Below are 19,522 nucleotides of genomic sequence, written 5' to 3' on the forward strand. Positions count from 1 at the left end.
GCATAATATAAACCTAAACCATAACGACCGATGTATACCTAGTCATGTAGACTGTATTGCGGTATATATACCTAATTCTCGGTAGTCATAGAACACAATATAATGTGCACTAACAGAAGTTACCGACAAACTCAAAATAATAATAATATTGGATCATAAAAATATAAGAGACTGACCCGGGTTCGACGAGCGGCTGATTTTGTTTGGCGAATGGCATGCACAAGTCAGCCGGCACGAACCACGACGGGCTGAACGCGGCGGCGGCCGATCCTGGGCCACCGCCGCCGGGTCCACCAGCCGCGTGGTGATGATGTCCCACGTTGGCGGCGGCCGGATGTCGCTGGAACGACGCGGACGCGTAGTCCATGGCCATCGCCTGGTACGGCAACATGATGTGCGTGTGTGAAAAATCCAGCGTACGTGAGCGCGCGCGTCAGATGTTAGCTGCGGCAGCGCATCGCGTACGAAGCTTATAAAAATATATTATCCGACGACAAACACCTGCGACACTGGCACCGACGACGACAATAAAAACTGAACACACGCGACGGTGGCACTGCCGAACGGTCTATACAACCGGTATAATACTATAGAATAGTGCACACGAGTGACGTATAATATTACAATTTTGTTGAACGTAAGTTACACCCTGTACGCGCGCGTAGGGTACACAAACACGTGGACGAAAGATCAGAGTCGGACGAATAGAAAACGTCTCGTTTTGTCACTAGAAATCTTCATGGCGCGCCGTAATAATTATTATCAACGTATATAATTATGATAATGCTATTACCTATTATACCGGCGGTGGCGGTGACGCGGAGCAATCGCGTAAACGTACGACGGTGCGTATTATTTTAACTATTATATTATATTAATATTATTATGTGCGCGTGTTGCGTAATAATATACATTATATTGAGAGGTGTAATCGTAACAGCAGCAATCGCACGTCGTCGTATCGGCGGTACCTATGTATATATTAGCGCGCGCGCGACGTTACGAGAAAATCCAAGACGACACGTCCGGGACGGGCTGATTGCGGTCCGCACTGAGACGACGTCGGTCGTTCGTGCCGGCGCGCGGAGGGTTCGATGCGGCGCGACACAACCGAGACGCTGCAGACGGCGGCGGAGCGCGCGCGCTCTTCGCCGGACACGCCCAGGCACGTACACCATTGGTCCTCCACACGCTCCACCCACGTACGCGCGCGCGAACGTCACGTCACCACCGCCGCCGCTTACCTGTTACTATTTTTGTTACACCGTACGACGCGCATATTATATTATGCTATACCGTTTTGCCGAACTATATTCATTAACGGCGGAAACGGCCGTCACGTGCGTCTCCTCCTCGCCCCTAACGAATACCTATATGGCTATACAGTATATACGTATATATGTACATCAATACACGAGTGGGTGTGTTTGTGTGCAGTGTATGTGTGTCTGGGTGGGTGGATGGGTGTAGGTGCGAGGCGCTCTTCCCCAAAGCTGCAGAATCTTGTGGGTTTTAGAACCTCAGCACGATCCATTTTCTCGCCCCGTTTCCGATGCTGATTTTCCTTATTATTATTATTATTACTATTATTTTTGTAGACTACCATGCGTGTGATGTGTATACTGCGTGTAACGCGTCATTGTGTCAATATAGTTATAGGTACCTATACTGTCATTTGATCGATTCATATGTAAGTATTTTTAATTATTATCATTTCTGGCGCAGATGTTTACCAACAGTACTTTTTCTATAATACTATTTATAAGTAATGTAAAATATAAATAACATTATGTTATTACCTATACCTATATATAACCTCGCCACATATATATACTATATATAGATTATAGGAATTTATATGTACTGGTTATATAAACTATGTACAATATAGGTACTTTATTTAAACCCAAACAGTTATAAATTTGAAAAAATACTTTAAACGGTATGTTAATATTTAATACACTCTGTATGTCTATAAATGCATAGCCTATAATATATCTATATCAAATATAGGTTATAAGTACCTACAAATCACAGTGTATACTAAACTGTTATGCTGCCTGTAATATAAATACAAATGTTAGTTATTTATATGATATCAATTACATCATACGCTTAATGTTGTATTCAGTGACGCCAAACTCAAGACTTTTTTTGTGAAGCAAAATCTAAAATTTTTGTCTATTTGACTTTTAACTTCTATATTTCACGCTATCAAGTATCAATTATATAGTATATGTAACACCTATTTAATTTTATTAACTCATTAACCCCTATAATTTACATGTACCAACCAACCAGGACCAACCAATCCATTTAAGAAGTGAAACGATCGTTTCACATGATATACGAGTTCGGAGTCACTGATTGTATTGATGACCCATAAAATATTATAATATTAATTATATAATACATTTATAGTATTAATAATTTTTATTTATTTATTTGCGGCGGAGAAATAATACTTTGTTTGCAAAAATTGTTTACAAACAGTTTTAGGTAGATACACTATATAAATCAATAAAAAAATGAGCATACATCTTAAAAATAAATTTGGATATATATACGTACCTAGCTATATAAGAAAAAATAATCATAATATACAAGAATATTTGTGAAACTAAATATTCAAATATGTAATTGACTATATATAAGTATAGGTACTAAAAAAAATATTACTGTTATAGTAAAAAAGTACGGATAATTTATAAATACAAAGTGTTCAAGATTATATATATATAACGAGTTGGTAAAAATTATTATATATGTTTTCACCATCATTTGTCACACTTCAGTGAATCATCTATTAATTTTTAAATAGAATAAACATAAATTTATATTTTATTCGTTTCATAAACCACCGAGAAACGTGTAAAGGTCATCTACTAACCAGTTAAAAAAAATACTCTATTACTCTACGTTAATTTTGTGGTATATAATACGACCCATTTTAAAATAAAGATACACCAACTATCACAATAATTTTATCATTATAGGTATATGTTAATATAGCTTGTAAATTAAAGTCAATTAATAATATTGAAACTGTGTATTAAATATATATAAACGAGTATATATTATTAAAATAATAACTATAAACATAATTATTTACCAATGAACTAAAATCAAGATCCCCATCTCATTCCCATGAAAAGAATTGTCGGTTAGCAAATAATATAGATAGTCACTTATACCTTCAAATCACGTCCAATAATTTTCAATGAATTAAACGTGTTACGCGAGAGCTCATTTTCGAAATTTGACAGTGTACACACGATACAACATATATATATATATATAGTATATAACGAACTAATTTCATTTAGGTGCACATAATTGCATAATATCGTATTATGTAAATGTCAGTGATACATAAATGATTCGATCAACGAATCATACAAACATTACAAACTGGGTCAAATCGAACAAAAAATAAAAATTCAAATAAAACCGTGCGCTATACGGGTGCAAGAAATAATATTTTCAGACATATCTATGGGTATACATCGTGGATGAGATGCCGTTCTCGTAAAATAGCGAGTGCCCTGTATAAATTTATGTATATCTATAAAGTGGGGGGCGCGTATATAAAGGGGGTCTCTACCCAAATCAATATTCAGGACGTTACTCGCTTGCGGACCTCCGCCACCGCCACCGACGTCGGTGTTTGGCAAATGGCCGGCTCGACATTCCATCACAGTCCTATATCTGTTCCTGCAGTACACTAAAATATAATGGAATATTTATATTATTTATGGGGCTTGATCGACGTGATCTACCGATGAACAATCGTTCGTCACGTGGAATTTATAATGAACAGTTTGACATTAAAAACAAAGTTGAGTTTATATATGAGTAAATTATTATGATCATTTATAGATATTTCTATGGCACATGTGGATAACGTGCCAAAATTGACGTTATGGACTTAGCAACTATGGCAACCAGCAAGAGTTGTATAATATTAGCTTTAATTTGGCACTATTTTTTTTTTTTTGATATGCTATGTTACCAAATCATTATTATATTAACTATAGCAATAAATAATTATTATATTAATTAAGTATTATTATTAATTAAAATTATAATAGAATAGTATATTATTACAGTGAAACCTCTATATAGTGGACAGCCACGGGGAATTAAAAAATGTCCTCTATAGGGAGTTGTCCACTATTGAGAAAACCTCTACTTAGTGGACATTTGCGAGAAATTACTAAATGTCCACTATACGGAGACACTATAAGAAATTGGTTATATACTGTATATGAACTTATACATTGGAATATTAATTTATTATTTATTATACTATAATATAAGTATGTATATGTATATTGTATGTATGTATTAAAAAATTAGTATAAAAATGATTATAAAAATGTTTAATGATTATGTACAATTAAAAAAATCTGTAATTTTTAATAAATTTAAAATTTAAATATTTAAATTTACCTGTAACTTACTTATGCAAACCCGTTCTGCTATTACACGAACACTTAGATTTTCCATTTCCTTAGTTTTAATAATATTTATTTTTTCTTCTAAGTTCAATCTTTTTTTTCTATTATTGTTCGTTTTAACGCAGGTACGTGTTCACACAATGTGCTGCACCCTGCACACAACTAACGACCGAACATATAACCGAAACATTTGTCATTTTTCGAATGGGAAAACCATTAAGATAAGATAAAATATGGACGAATGTATAACAGATAAAAATACTATATTTATTAGGTATTAAACGTTTTCGATATTTACATGTATTGTGTCCATTTATGAGAGGAAATTTTTGATTTGGTACCAGTTTATTGTGTCCACGTCCACTATTATGGAGTATCCACTATTGGGAAGGGTCCACTATTTAGATGTGTCCATTAATAGAGGTTTCACTGTATATACATTTAAATAGATAAATTAAAATTGTGTTTAATGTATAAAATAATGTAACAGGATTAGCAGTGTATTTATTAATGAAATTAACTTTTCAAGACAATCAATTACTAAATATCAACTATCGACAATATTATTTTTAACATATAGTGATAAAATAAAATGTATAATGCATATCATATTTTATCAAATATTTTTATGTAAATTGGTAAAACAATAATTTAATGAAATATTATTAACCATGGTTTAAAATTTTAAGTTGGACATAGAACCTAGGACACAATTATTAGCAACTTGGTAAATTAATATAACTGTCTAATAAAAAAAAATAACAATAATAATAACAATATAATATGATATAGTTTTACAGAAAGCACATCACCAATTTATTTGCTGCGCAGTGCGCAAAATCCTTTAAATGCAGCGGGGGCATACATATAATGTAACTTAAAAAGGCGGCGACATAAAGGGACATTATTTACGACGACGAGAAAAAAGAATAAGCCTATATATTATACTCCTTAAGGCTGACAAATGATGCTATTATGACCAACCGCATTTGCCTAAGCTATGGTCCGTGATATTTTCTGTCTGAAGTATTTCTGCAAAATGTCCACGTCAAAATACTACTATAGCCTGCATTTGTCTATAAGAATAGCGGCGATATAGTGCGGTACCTATATTTCTTTACGGAGGACCTATCTGTAATAGAATCAACTTTTTATAAATCTGTCAAAACAGATTGTATTTATGAAATGTGGAGAAGGCTAATAAAACGTAATCCGACCAAAATAATTATGTCCATCAACAATATAATATTATTGTGAAAATTAAATATATATTCCAATATAATATGTAATAGCTATAAATAAACAAATTAGAAAAATTTTACATTATAAAGTGTTATTATCGACAGATTAAGTATAATATTTATACAAATAACTATTCCATAAAAACATTATTTTATAGTATTATAAGTAGAATACTAGAATACATGTAAATTATGGTCATAGGCAGTGATGAAAGGGGATTACCTGGGCTGAGTCCAATATATAATATTTTAAATTTATTTTTCTTAATAATTATATTTATACTTCAATTTTTATTTTAAAACGATATATTTATATACAATAAATTTTGATTACTGATTATTAAAATAATATTTACGTATAGCTTCAATCTCAAAACAAAACTAGAAAACTGTAGGATACAATTGGAGAGAATAGCCATCTTATAAAATAATACTTTATTATAATCTCTTAATTACAAAAATAGATGTTATCTTAAAGTTGTATAAATGTATTGCGTAAGATATAATATTATACCTAATAATAAATAATACATTAAATAGTATTAATATTTATTATTAAATAAATGTTTTATAATATTTGTTTATAATGATTAGATAAGTATATAGTTTTCTGTTAAAATGTTTGCATTAATAAATTGTTTGGTGGTATGGGGGAAAAATAAATATTTAAGCTCTCTCTAATATTAAGGATCTCCTATTGTGATAACGATTGATCGTCGAGCGTGAAATCATTAAATATTAAATAAATATTAACTAGAATCTTCTATACAGTTATATTTATGTGTTAAGTAGTGTCCAAAATAATATCGTTAAGTGTCTAGTAAGAAGTGACAATACAACGCAGGTACCGTATTTTAAAGACTTACTATATTGAACTTGTTGAAGACCTTGGAGACTTTTTTTTTATATATAACGCTGTGCGTGTAGAAACCGATATTATTGTTCCATTTGAATTGAATTTGGTTTAGTGTAGTAGGTATTATATTATATACTTGTATATATACATTCAATATATGCGTATATATCGACACATGTATCATATGCATTGGAGGAGAAAAATTACTGTAACTCAAAGGCGTGAATAGGGGATGAATAAAAAAAGGAAAAAACATTATTTTGGCATTTCATTCAGACATTGTTTCCGCATAAAAGGACTCCGGAGGGTTGATATGTGTCTGTTGGGTCAAAAGGGGTCAAAATCTTGATTTTCTTTGCATGGACTCTGAGACGTGACCACTGATTATATAGAGACCAAAACTCTTCCCGGGGGTGAACTTACGTTTCATGAAAAACTTTAACATTTTTCATTTTCAAATCAATAAATATTATTTAAATATACCTAATTCAAAAATACTAAACGATTGTTACGAAGAAAATTTTAAGCTTGTAAATAATAAAGTTTATTTAAAAAATAAATAAATTAGATTATAATTATCTACATATTTATAAAAAAAAAGTAGGTATGTACGTTATTAAGCAAAATACACTTTTATAAGCTCAAAAATGATATATACGTATACAATTACGTATATTTGAAAATTTAAGTTTATGATGTGTAAAGCGAATTTATACAATACGAGTATATATTTGATCTTATTTATTATTAATTGCCGTATCAATTAAAGTGTTCTCTATCGTTATTTTTAGAATATAGATTTATTTTAAGGTTTGAAATGTTGGTATCGGGTGTTTAGGTGAAAAGAAAACTCAACTGCTGACCAGTAAATACGGTGCAATCAAGCGGCCACAGACGCTTCATTAGCCCTCTCTCCCTTTCTGATCCAGTTACATCACCCCTGCAGTTTTAGCCTCATATTATTCCAAACTGAAGGGTAGCTGTACCTAATATACACACGCTATCCCATATCAGTCAGTTTTATCTTCCTAACTTACTCCCTCCTAAATTGGATTTATGAAGAACAATTCCATCGGGCCCTAACAGGTGAAAGAATAAAGTAATTGTAATAATCTTAATATGCTTGAAATTAATTAATGTATGATATACCAGCATATTAATACGGTAGGAAACAATAATTAAAATTTGTGAAATTTATTATTAAGAGGACGCTATATCTGCGTGTGTTATCTCTGTCTTACCCACGCGTAACATAGTTAAAAACTGTTTTGCGCGGGACAACTTTACTTTCTCGATATTTTAATCAAAACAACCAAAATTATAAATCCCATTGGAAAGAACTTTACCTGTGTCGTAGCGTTTTAATTTTTTTGATAACATGAATGCAATTCAAGGTATCGGTTTGCAAACTTTAGGTTTTTTTCATTTAATTATTAAAAATTATTGGTTATATCACTTTCAAAAAAATTAAAACGCTACAATATAGGTAAAGTTCTTCTCAATGCGATTTAAAATTTTAGTAATTTTGATATAAATATCGAGGGAGTAAAGTTGCCCCGTGCAAAACAGTTTTTAACTATGTTACGCGTGTATAAGACAGAGACAACACATGCGGGTATAGCGTCCTCTTAAATGTTTAAAAAAAAAACAACTAATACTTGTTTTAAGAATGTACCAAGTTTTTAGTCTTATTAATTAAGTGGTAAATACATTTTTTTGTTAAAAATATAGGTTTAATTTTAAAATAATTTTTCTATAAGCAATGGAAAAAAATATTACATTATAATAAAAAAAAATTGATATATACTTCGAAATTGACAATTATCGACTGTAAATATTAAAACACATGGTTGTGACTTACGTTTTTTTACTGAATAAACTAATAAACTCTTTGCAATACACTTATTAGTAATGACAGTAACTAATCCAAAAAAGAGAAAGTATATAACATACATTTTTTTTATATTCATAATTCATGTTAAATTATGACTATTACTATCTACCTATAGCATTTGACACATATATCAAAATTCAAATTTGCATTTAATGTAGTAAATAGAAAAAAAAACTATGATGTGGTATTTATAGGAAATAGTATAATATTTTTGTAATGTAATTTTTCTTATGACAACCACATAAGTATTATATAATCGTATAATCGATATTTGATTCCTGAAAATGCACAATGTGTCATATTTCTACCATATAATACAAATATAATATGCACATTATAATATTATATATGTAAGTATATTCTATATACTATATTCATATTACTACGTATATGTACTAAAAATTGAATCAATACATTTAATTCAACAGCAATAATAGAAATATGTTGTTTCGAAATAAATATTAGTCATTGTAAAATAAAGAGGTCACCGAAATTGATTAAAATAAAATGTGAAAGCGAAAAACATTTTTAAATTAATTCATAATAAAATATTATTTTGGTACTCTCAAACATTCATTTAAAATCATTAAATATAATGTTATTATTTTATCGTGATTAAAAATTTTCTTATTTTTTTTTATTAATCTTCATCGAATATAATAAACGACTTTTATAATATTTTTCAACTATTCTCGATTGCTATATCTGATTAGGTTATCTAAAGGGTATGATATCTAATAATTAGGTATATATAGTAAATTTGTTTCGGGCAATATCGTAAAATTAATAGATACAATATTTATTGACGATAACTTAAAATATAGATTGTAAGCTTATACGAAACAGAACGCGCGAAATACTTAATTAATTGCATAACTTTAGTGAAATTAAAAAAAAATCCCATTATTATACACCAATAATTTGTGTATAAATGTTAAATGTATATTATGCTAATAACAAAAAAAAAAAAAAAAAACAAATAATTGTGTCTACCACAATTTAATAGATAGTAATTACTAATTAGTATATGCGTTTTTTTTTTTAGTTGACTACACACTAGGTGTAATATAGAATCCATGGGAATGATGGTACCGGGCTGTAAATAATATAATATACCTATATATAATAAATATAATACTATACAAGTAAAGCGTGCATTATCGAGAACTTTGCATAATACCAAATATAATATAACATTATTATCTATATTCTATATACTATTATAATATAATAGTATATTATTATTGGTTATAAATATAATGTTATATATCTATATATTGCACGTATATTTAATCAATTATATACGCACGTATATACCTGCAGCTGTAGGTGTAAACGATTAATAACAACAATAATGCGCTAACTTCACTGATAAAATGTACGCATGCAAAACTACAAGCTAGTATTTAAATTATCCATAGTATATTGTTATATTGGACATTAGTGTAATAAATTATTGTGGTTTTACAATAACAATATAGGTTATAGCTGGTAAGAATTTATTATGGTTAATGTGTTTTCTATATGACTAAACTACTTAACTAACTTAGTATTTTTTAACGTACTTAATAAAGGTTCTTGGAATAAATACTTTTTGTTTTATAGACATTCATACTGCAGTATAAATTACAGAGTGATTTATAAACACAATCATTCAGTATTTATGCTTAAATTATACTTTATATGATACTATATACCTACTAAAATCGGTGAATAGTGCATAATGCGAATATTTGACCCGGGGTTACTCGGATTTTACAAACTCATTTAGGTAAACATACATTTTATAATATGTAAATAAACATAATTTTAAATAATACCAATAATGGTCATACATTATATAGCGTATACATTTGAACAAGTAACTTGTGAATAATAGAGGTAACATGAGGTGCGCGTCTTACCTTGATGCACCGCTCTTGGATCGCAATGTTTGGGAAACAAGTGACGCGTAACGTCGGACCGGAAATGATGAGGCTCGCAAATTTACGCACAAGACGCGTTCCACTAGAATTTCGTCGTGTTGCACACCACTAAGAAATACGCATTCACGGACAAAATCGTGAAAATAAACCGGTCAAGAATTGAACGACACGAAGGACGCAAAAGAAAATGCTAACTAGTGGTAACGACCGCGTTTTTTTTTATAAGATCAACTGACTGACAATTAAAAATGCATCGCGGTTAGTGGTTGTTCGTTTACGAATAGGTATATCATGGCGTATACGGTTTATACAACTTGGATAGTGGTTACTAAATTTATACTGCGGTCTAGGTAACCGCTGTATATAAGGTTTACCGTATAACTTGCGAGCTGGTAAACAAGATATTTTCTGTTGGTTATTATGTTAAATTCCGAATGCAGTTCACAGCGCCATATATGATTATTGAAAAATCAAACCTTTTGCGCGTTGCCATTAATGAGTGTATAAAGTTTCGTTCAGTGTGGTGGCATTCTGTGCGTACCAAGTCTTGTATATTATATTTACTCGTTCTATTTATAAATGTATTCCGAGCCTCGTTATGTTCGGTCTGATGAAACGTATATAATCCTTTTTCAGATGATAACGATCCCAAGGTGGCGCATCAAGGAAGACACACATTATAAGTCATTTAGGTACCTATATTTGTATTATTCACAAGTTTCTTGTAGCATAGAAAGCCATTACAACCGTTATTAAGAATTTATTATTTTTGCACATAATTTGGTGCGAATACCACCTATACTATATTATTATAACAATATGTAGGTATAAGTATATTGGTAAAATCCAAATCAAGCGTCGATAAAATGTAAACGCCGTTTTTTTTAATGTTTTAAAAAAATACCTCAATCAAGACTTGTATAAGTATACTCGTGTATATTAAAAAACATAATTTGAATAAATATATTATATTTAATCATAAAAATAGTTTGAGAATGATCAAAAACAATATTGTAAATATATAAATTTAGCGGGGACTAGTGACGTATTTATGGTTCTAAGGAAGAAACGTTCGTTCGTATAACTGTTTGTAAAAAATATTTTTGTTGGAGAATTGAGTATGTGATGAACTAAAAATCAATGTGTTCGCTTGTGATCGTGTTATTTTTCTTTATTTAATTTGTTTTCATATATTAGTACGTTGCGTGTAAATAGTAAACAATTTACATTTTCAAGGAGGAGTAGGTGGAAGGTAAAAAGAAAATTAGCAATGCAGCGCGAAAATTCTGAATACGTATATTTGTGGTGTATATATAGTCCCACGAAAGTACGAAACTAAACAAATTAGAACAACTACTGTAATATTTCATTACGTGTATAGTAAATCCCGTGCGACCAATTAGTGTCGTTGTACTTCCTGGCAGGGCCAAAATGGTTCCATATTGCATATCGATAAGATCGTATCTGTTCAGGGCGTATTTTAACTTATGATGCAAGTTCAAGGATCGTCCGGGATCCCGGGGCTGGGATTTAATCGCCATTTAATTACGCGTATATCGGTCCCAGTGGGCCGCCACTAATTCATTTAGATACGCGCGCGTTTCTCTACAATCTCAACACGAACCGACAAAAAGGGTTTGTACTTGCCGGGACGAGGAGTAAAAGATAATAAAATGGAATGAAAACAACAGTAATAATATTATTATGGTACACAAATTCTAAAAAATAAAAAATAAAATAATTATATAATTCGACCCAAACGGACGTAACGCGCGTGCAGTGCAGTCCTCCCTCGTGAAAAACCAAACGCGTGTAGGTATATATACTTACCTACATTACAGTATATACACTAACATTATATATATAAATATATATATATATCTACACAACAGTCGGAGTCATTCCGACTACATCTCGACCCGAGCCCGTGTCCGATTTTTCACGGCCATTGTGATTCGTTTCCAGAATATGGTGCTTGTGCCACTATTTTTTCGTTTATTGTACCTACAGAGTATAATATAATATTTATATTATATATATATATACACACACACACACACACACACACACATAGACTATATTATATACGTAACGCGCGCGCGATAGTACAAAATTATATATATAACAAGTAATATAAGGTATACAAATATAATATCACGGGCGCACGCTTTTCCATATATATCTATATATATATAAATAATATATATAAACCCGTGGACTGTTGTGTTGTACTACCTTTAACTATACGTATACGTATTCACACATACGATAATATACTAGACCAGTCTTAATATAACATATAACAATGGGTTGTACACGTGCATAATGGACATCAAAAAATTCGATACGTATATATTATGCGCTTATACTATTATTATATATGTGTGAGGAAGAACTAGGCGAAGGAGAAGAGAAAAAAAAGGTATTTGACCACAGGCCCGTGACACATTATGTGCATCACAGCTAGTGTGTGTGTGTGTGTGTGTGTGTGTGTGTGTGTGGTTGTTGCGGAGATGGTAGTCACTATATAGTCACTGTAGAATACGCCGGTCGCGTCCATATACATCCGCGGAGAATGGAAACCAATAATAACACCGTCCGTTGTCGATGGGCGCTGAAAAAACCAATTTTATCCGTACGTCACGTACGTATACACATTATATACCATGTGCCTGCGCGCGCGCTCACGGTGACAGCGGCATTCGTTACGGCTTTGTTTACATTGAACCGCCGGCCGGACGCCCACGGGCTGATGGGCCACCAAACCGAATTTGATAGACACCCGTCCGCTGCCGCCCGGGGACACCCCGAGTTTGTATTATTATATACGACGACTTTGCTGCAAAGCATGATCTGTTATTGTGTTTACCGCCGGTTCGATAAAACGAAATAAAAAAATAATAATAATGATAATAAACGTTTTTATTTCACTATTATTAAATCTTTTCTTCTATTATTATTATTAAGAAGTTTCAGATGGATTTATTATCCACGATAGCGATTTTAATGCTCAACCAATACCTTCAACGCCTATTTTGTGTACCTACTTAGTTGCTTTGCCACTGGACGTTGGCGACAGCATGTCTCTGTATACCGACGATGTCTCTGTATATACATAGATTTCTGAAGCTTTTACACGTACGAACAACGTTTGGTTAGCAATTATACAAGTTTCTTTCTCGTTTGACTATATATATCGTTTAAATTTAAGAATATATAATTTAAGAGGTATCGGCTATGTATGTCAAGTTATAGGTTACAATAAACCCAAGGGAAATGGTTCGTTAGAGGAATAATATTTTAAAACGATAATTCAAATGCAAAATGTACCAGCACGCTATATAGATAAAGCTATAAACTTCCAAATTCATTTTATGAAAGACTCTGAAATGCATTTTTGAATGATTACCTATATGGCTATATAAATCAGAAAATCATATTTTGTATGCAATTTTTACAATAACACTTACTTGTTTTAAGTTTTAACACGTTGTTTTGCACTATAATTTTAAATAACACGATAAAAACACGCGATTTATTTTGAATTAACAGAAGTTTAATGTACCTATAGGCATAATATATCTGTGTGAGTTTGTGTTATGATATTCCCTTACAAAAAACCTATAACTGAACACTTTGGGGTTGAATTGTATACAGAAGCATACGATATTACGATATATACACAGTAGTAGTGTGTTATAAAAATACAGTTATATTAATGTAAAATATTCACGTTCGAATCGGTATGGGGATTCAGATTTCTGTGGTGCATTAAATTTTTACAACCGTGATAAATCCAGCCCCTATATATATATATATATATATACGCACTTGCACACATATACACACATATTTATATAGACTTCGATGTGTTGGTTGCTCATAAAACGTCTTTGGATATTGTGCTTTCCAACCCCCCAGACTTTTTACCGTTCCTTAACATTAGCCCTGAAACCACGACAAACTCCTGAACGGTGGATAAAACGTTTCACCTCATAAAGTTTGTCCCCCTTTTTTTCTTATGCGTACAACATTAACAAAATAACAAGACCCTATCGCACCTTTTCCTTGATGTAAATTGGTTTTAAATTCAAACCTGATTCTAATAAAACGAAAAAATGTACGCATTTAAGTAAATAATAGGTAATAGTTTTATAGGTGGAAAATACTCGCTTATACGAATATACAACACTTTTAAATTCGTCTATCACAGTTTAAAATATATAAATTTAGAAAAATACCTATTAATTTTAATGATACATAATGCAAATGCATTATACAAATTATATAATTGTTATTATTACGTTTTATAATTTTTCGGTATTATATAAAGAATTTGAAGTATTCTAAATAAATATTAAAATAATATTTTTAATTAAATAGAAGTTTGAATGTAAGCATATAGTACGATAAAATGTTCAAAAAATATACTTAGTTTCTAACATAATATAATTTATCTCGATGACCTTAGCGTGAACAATGCAACGTTTGATCGATCTGTTTTTCTTTTGTCTGCTTGCTACGTGATGACTGATAAAGACTAAATATCTATCGTTTTTGTAAGAATGCCGTTATCTGCATATAACTCTTTAGATATCTATAATCTGTTCCACCACAATATATAAATTACAAAATCAAACTATTCATGTTTATTTTTAGATAATGTCTACCTAGAATAATATTAGTATATTAATATTACAGAATGCTACTTTTTAAGTCTAATATTTTGAAAATAAAATAACAATTATACAGTCTAAAATATAATATTATTATACGAAATAGGTATTTTAATCATTCACACCTTGATTAGTTAGATTTCTTTAATTTAATACTATTTTATCATTAGATTCTACAATTTTGTGACTGTATTTTATTACATGTATTACTACCTTCATTAATAACCTTAGATTATAGTTGTAATTTTTTAAGATGTATTAAAAATATAGCTTGTAATTTTTACAGAAGTAAACTAAATCAAATATCTGTGTCGATAATAAATTTAAATGTTGTTGTATAGTAAATATTTATATAAATACAATCATAATATCAAAATAATTTAAATATTTAAATTTATATAATATAGGTAGTTTGTAATTATACAATACAAGTTAGTTGATTATAAACGAAATGTGAATAGAGAATTAATTGTATAAACTTCAATCAAAGATATTTTATTTCGATGTACACTTGTTCGTAATAATAGACCCTTTATTTGTAACCATGATTACTAACTTTCAAGTAAATAAACCTAAAATAAACTTACATTTAAAATGTAAATCTAATATTATATATTAATATTTTGAATTAAAATATCAGAAATAATAAAAGTTTTTACTTGTTGAAAGTATTATTGTTATTCATTTAAATATTTAGTTTCTAATTAAAAATTGAATTTAATCAATTTGTTTAACTTTAATAATCTTAAAACACTTGTTTTTGAATTCCAATAAAGCCAATATAGGTATAGGTACTTAAATATATTGCATTTAAATGATAAGCTTGCATATGAAAAGTTTTATCATACTGCAAATACTTAAACATTATTTTTATAAATTAGTAATATTAGTTAATAATTTAGAACTTTCTTTGTATATTTAAACTTATATTTCAAAGAATATGAAAAACATATGTGAAATTAAAATACAAAAATAATTAAATCGACTTAGAAAACTAATTTTATAATGAATTATGATTAAATAACTACTCGTAAATATTTCTCAACTATATTGGTCTTTAAACGATCTCAAAAGTCCATCGAACTAAATTTAGTTACCAATGGCGAATAGTGTTTTAATAAGTTTATTATTAGGTATATACAAAATTATTTTTATATAATTAGAATTTTCCAGAAAAATATAATTAAATTCAGTATAGATTTTTATTTGGTATTTATTTATGAGAATGATTGCATTTGAAAGATATTTATGTAAAATCATGGAAGTATTTATATTTTATTAATATTATTATTTATTATAACGATAGTAATTTTGTCTGTAGAATGATGAAGATTGGTATAGGCAACTCAATTGACTAAAGCGTTGCATTAGTACACAGAAGAATAGCCGGTGAGGCGTTATCGTACAAATTGGCAACGAAGAATTTAAATAAGAGAGGGGGGTCATCTAATGCCATGCAATTTCAATGAGAAACTTATGAAAAATATGTATCAAAATGAAGTCGGGCCACCCTATTCAGATTTCCATCTTAAACGAATCTCGTTATTGTTATTACAGTTATTATTAAAGGGGGAGAACTCAGAGCTGGCAACAATTCTCAGCAAACATTTCCTCAGGCTTGTTTTATAAATATATATGATAAAAATACATATTTTTTGTGTTTTAAAATGAAGAGGGTATTTGTTTAGAAACATGGGAGGGGTAGAAGTGTTTGCAAAAAGTTATGGTTGGTAAATCGCTAAAAACTGCGGCACTTGACGACTTAACAACGGGCCATTTGCTCCTCTCTTTAAAACGATCTTTACAATCTGTGTACCGATTAACTCGACCCTCATCTTCTGAAGCACTTATAATTTTTTTTTAAATCACCTCTAACGTAATATTCCATTAACACCCGTGAATCTAACACTAATGTTGACACTTCGACAGCCCATAAAACATTTAATTTAAATAAAAAAATATCTATTTATACAATAAATCTGTAAAGCCAAATTCATTATATCTACATGGAAATTTAGTATTTGATTGTATAAACCATCAACAATATTTATTTTAATTTTAAACTATGATATTCTTTATAATTAACTTTTTGTTTGATTCATTTATTTACAATATTCCGAAATCAATATGTTTCTATAATTATTTTATTCAACACTTTAATGTATCTATTGATGGTTGAATTATTTATTCTTCAATTATAACATACTTTTTCGAATAATTTTTAAGTTATTTAATATTGTAGTGTGCATTTTTTTATAAACTGATATGACGAAACATATTTTTTTCGTTGATTATGAATGGTTCGGCTTTGATAACATAGCATTAAAAGTCTACACAATATATAAACATTTTCTCGAAACAAATATTTGTATTATTAATTAAAATTTAATTTAATCAACATACTATTTTTTAAATACTTAATTTAAGCACAAAATTTATAATAAGTAGTTTTTTCATTTAAATCGATTTATTAAATGGTTTAAATTTTTTCGAATGTTTCGCAAATAAAATTAATTTATACTTCTTTTGTACTTTTATATAGAAATATAAAAAATTTTATCGTACATAAATATGGAATACATAAGCACGATGTTACCAAAATATTGCGTCTATACAATTTTTTAGAATCGAATAAGCTCTAATTTGTATCAGCAAATAGCCTCTAAAAGTAATAACTAAATATAAATGATAGATGACAATTTACATTCTCAGTATTAAAACTACTATTGTAAAACGTACGTTTTTTTTTTACTGTTCATTTTTATGAGCTACTGTATTTTTAAATCGCTCAGTAAATGCTTCAAATAGAGAGAGGGTTGTTTTTGTGCTTCAACATTAATATATATATTTTTTTTTAAAAGGGAGAAAGAGTACGATAGGAATATTAATTTTGGGCAGAGTCGGCGTTAAAATATTCCCCCACGAATTTTTAATAATAATTTTTCTCTACCCTTAAAAAAATATATAACAAATATATATATATGTACATGCTCTATCCCTGAAAAAATCTCGAGCTTTTTATCAAAAGAGTTAAAGAAACGAGTGGAGGAAATGAAAGCATATCAAGGGCTGGTTGGGAAGATGTAATAAATAAAACAGCCGTCCTAAGGTGATAATAAAAATAAATTAATAGCGGGGAGGAGAAATATAAGAAAAATATGAAATTTTAATTTTTTATACGCTCAGGACTCTTACAAATATCAGATGATTTAAGACCGGTGAGTACGGTGATATTATTTCTGTAGCATTTTGCTTTCATTATAATTCATAAAGACTGAAAAAAAAAATTAAAACACTTAGGAGAAGCAGTTTATTAGACCCAAGGGACAACGATGACGATGACGACCTGCGCGTTTATCTGATCTTTGGATGACAAGATGAAGTAATATTTTCCCCCTCACTAAATTATTATAGTAGTACACAATATGATTTAACTTCTAGAACACAAGATCAGGTGACATATTTGTGTATGTATCATTATGTATACAGGTATATGAACCGTGAGTGTAGAACAAATAATATATCTTCTTCTAGTGACCCGCACCATACTATTTTTTTAGTTTTGTATACTATTATAGAGCACAGTTTATCAGTTTTGGCGTATGTTTATATTATTATTGTTATTACTATTGTAGCATAACCTATTGGCTATGGCCGGTGTAAAACAAGTTGGTTGTATTTTTTTCCATTGCAACATCCGACAATAGTCTATAATATATTTCCAAACTGGTGTCGGGCAAACTGCGGGATCGAACGAAGAAGAAAAAAAGTCATAGGGCGAAAAAAACGTCTTGTTTCTCCTCCCTCCACCACCTCTTTGTTGGTGCGTAAATCGCACCCTAATAATGGATTGTCTTGGGCATTATTGCAGGACCCTTTCCGTGTTGATCTGGTTACATTTATCATACAGAGACCAATATACGACGAGGCGAGCCGATCATTTTTCACACCCAGCTATAGTCAGTAGTGTGGCACATTCGATACGAAGGAAAACTTCGTAGAAAAAAAATATTGTATTAATATATATATATATAAATTATATTGTTTCCGGCAACAAGCAGCTAAATTCAAGGGCGGTGTGTTGTATATGACCAAGTAGAATCCACGACCAGATTGGAAAATGATATATACCTAATATATATTATATAAATATATATTCCGTTATGGAAAAAATCGGTCGTAGATTTATAGTCATGTACGGATTATATAGCACGCCGACCCCGGGATTCATTTTCCATCTATATTTATAAGTGAAGCCAAATTGGTTTAGGATACCACAATGATGATATGTACTTGGACCACCCTATTTTTATTATATTTGTTTTTTTTACATGAAACAAAAATAATTTATTTAATATAATATATTAAACAAATAACTATATACATTTATAGTTTTTTTTTGAAAAAAATTTGAAATAAATTGAATTTTACTGACATGTCAATTTGTTTTTGATATGATTAAAAATACGT

At 30.0% G+C, this 19,522-nt stretch overlaps 1 protein-coding gene across 2 annotated transcripts in view; it reads right to left on the reverse strand.

Annotated features, from left to right (window-relative positions):
- LOC113551464 (protein trachealess) overlaps positions 1 to 19,522 on the reverse strand; it is a 119,739-nt gene that overhangs the window by 30,593 nt on the left and 69,624 nt on the right. The window contains exon 1 of one of the 2 annotated variants that reach the window (XM_026953717.1): positions 177 to 1,073. The exons of the other annotated variant lie outside the window; for it this stretch is intronic. Within the exon in view, the coding sequence (XP_026809518.1) occupies positions 177 to 391 (215 nt within the window). The 5' untranslated portion in view covers positions 392 to 1,073. Of the gene's footprint in view, positions 1 to 176; positions 1,074 to 19,522 lie in introns of those variants that run through there. 2 annotated transcript variants of the gene reach the window in all.

This window comes from Rhopalosiphum maidis, chromosome 2, assembly GCF_003676215.2.
Source record: "Rhopalosiphum maidis isolate BTI-1 chromosome 2, ASM367621v3, whole genome shotgun sequence".
NCBI lineage: Eukaryota > Metazoa > Arthropoda > Insecta > Hemiptera > Aphididae > Rhopalosiphum > Rhopalosiphum maidis.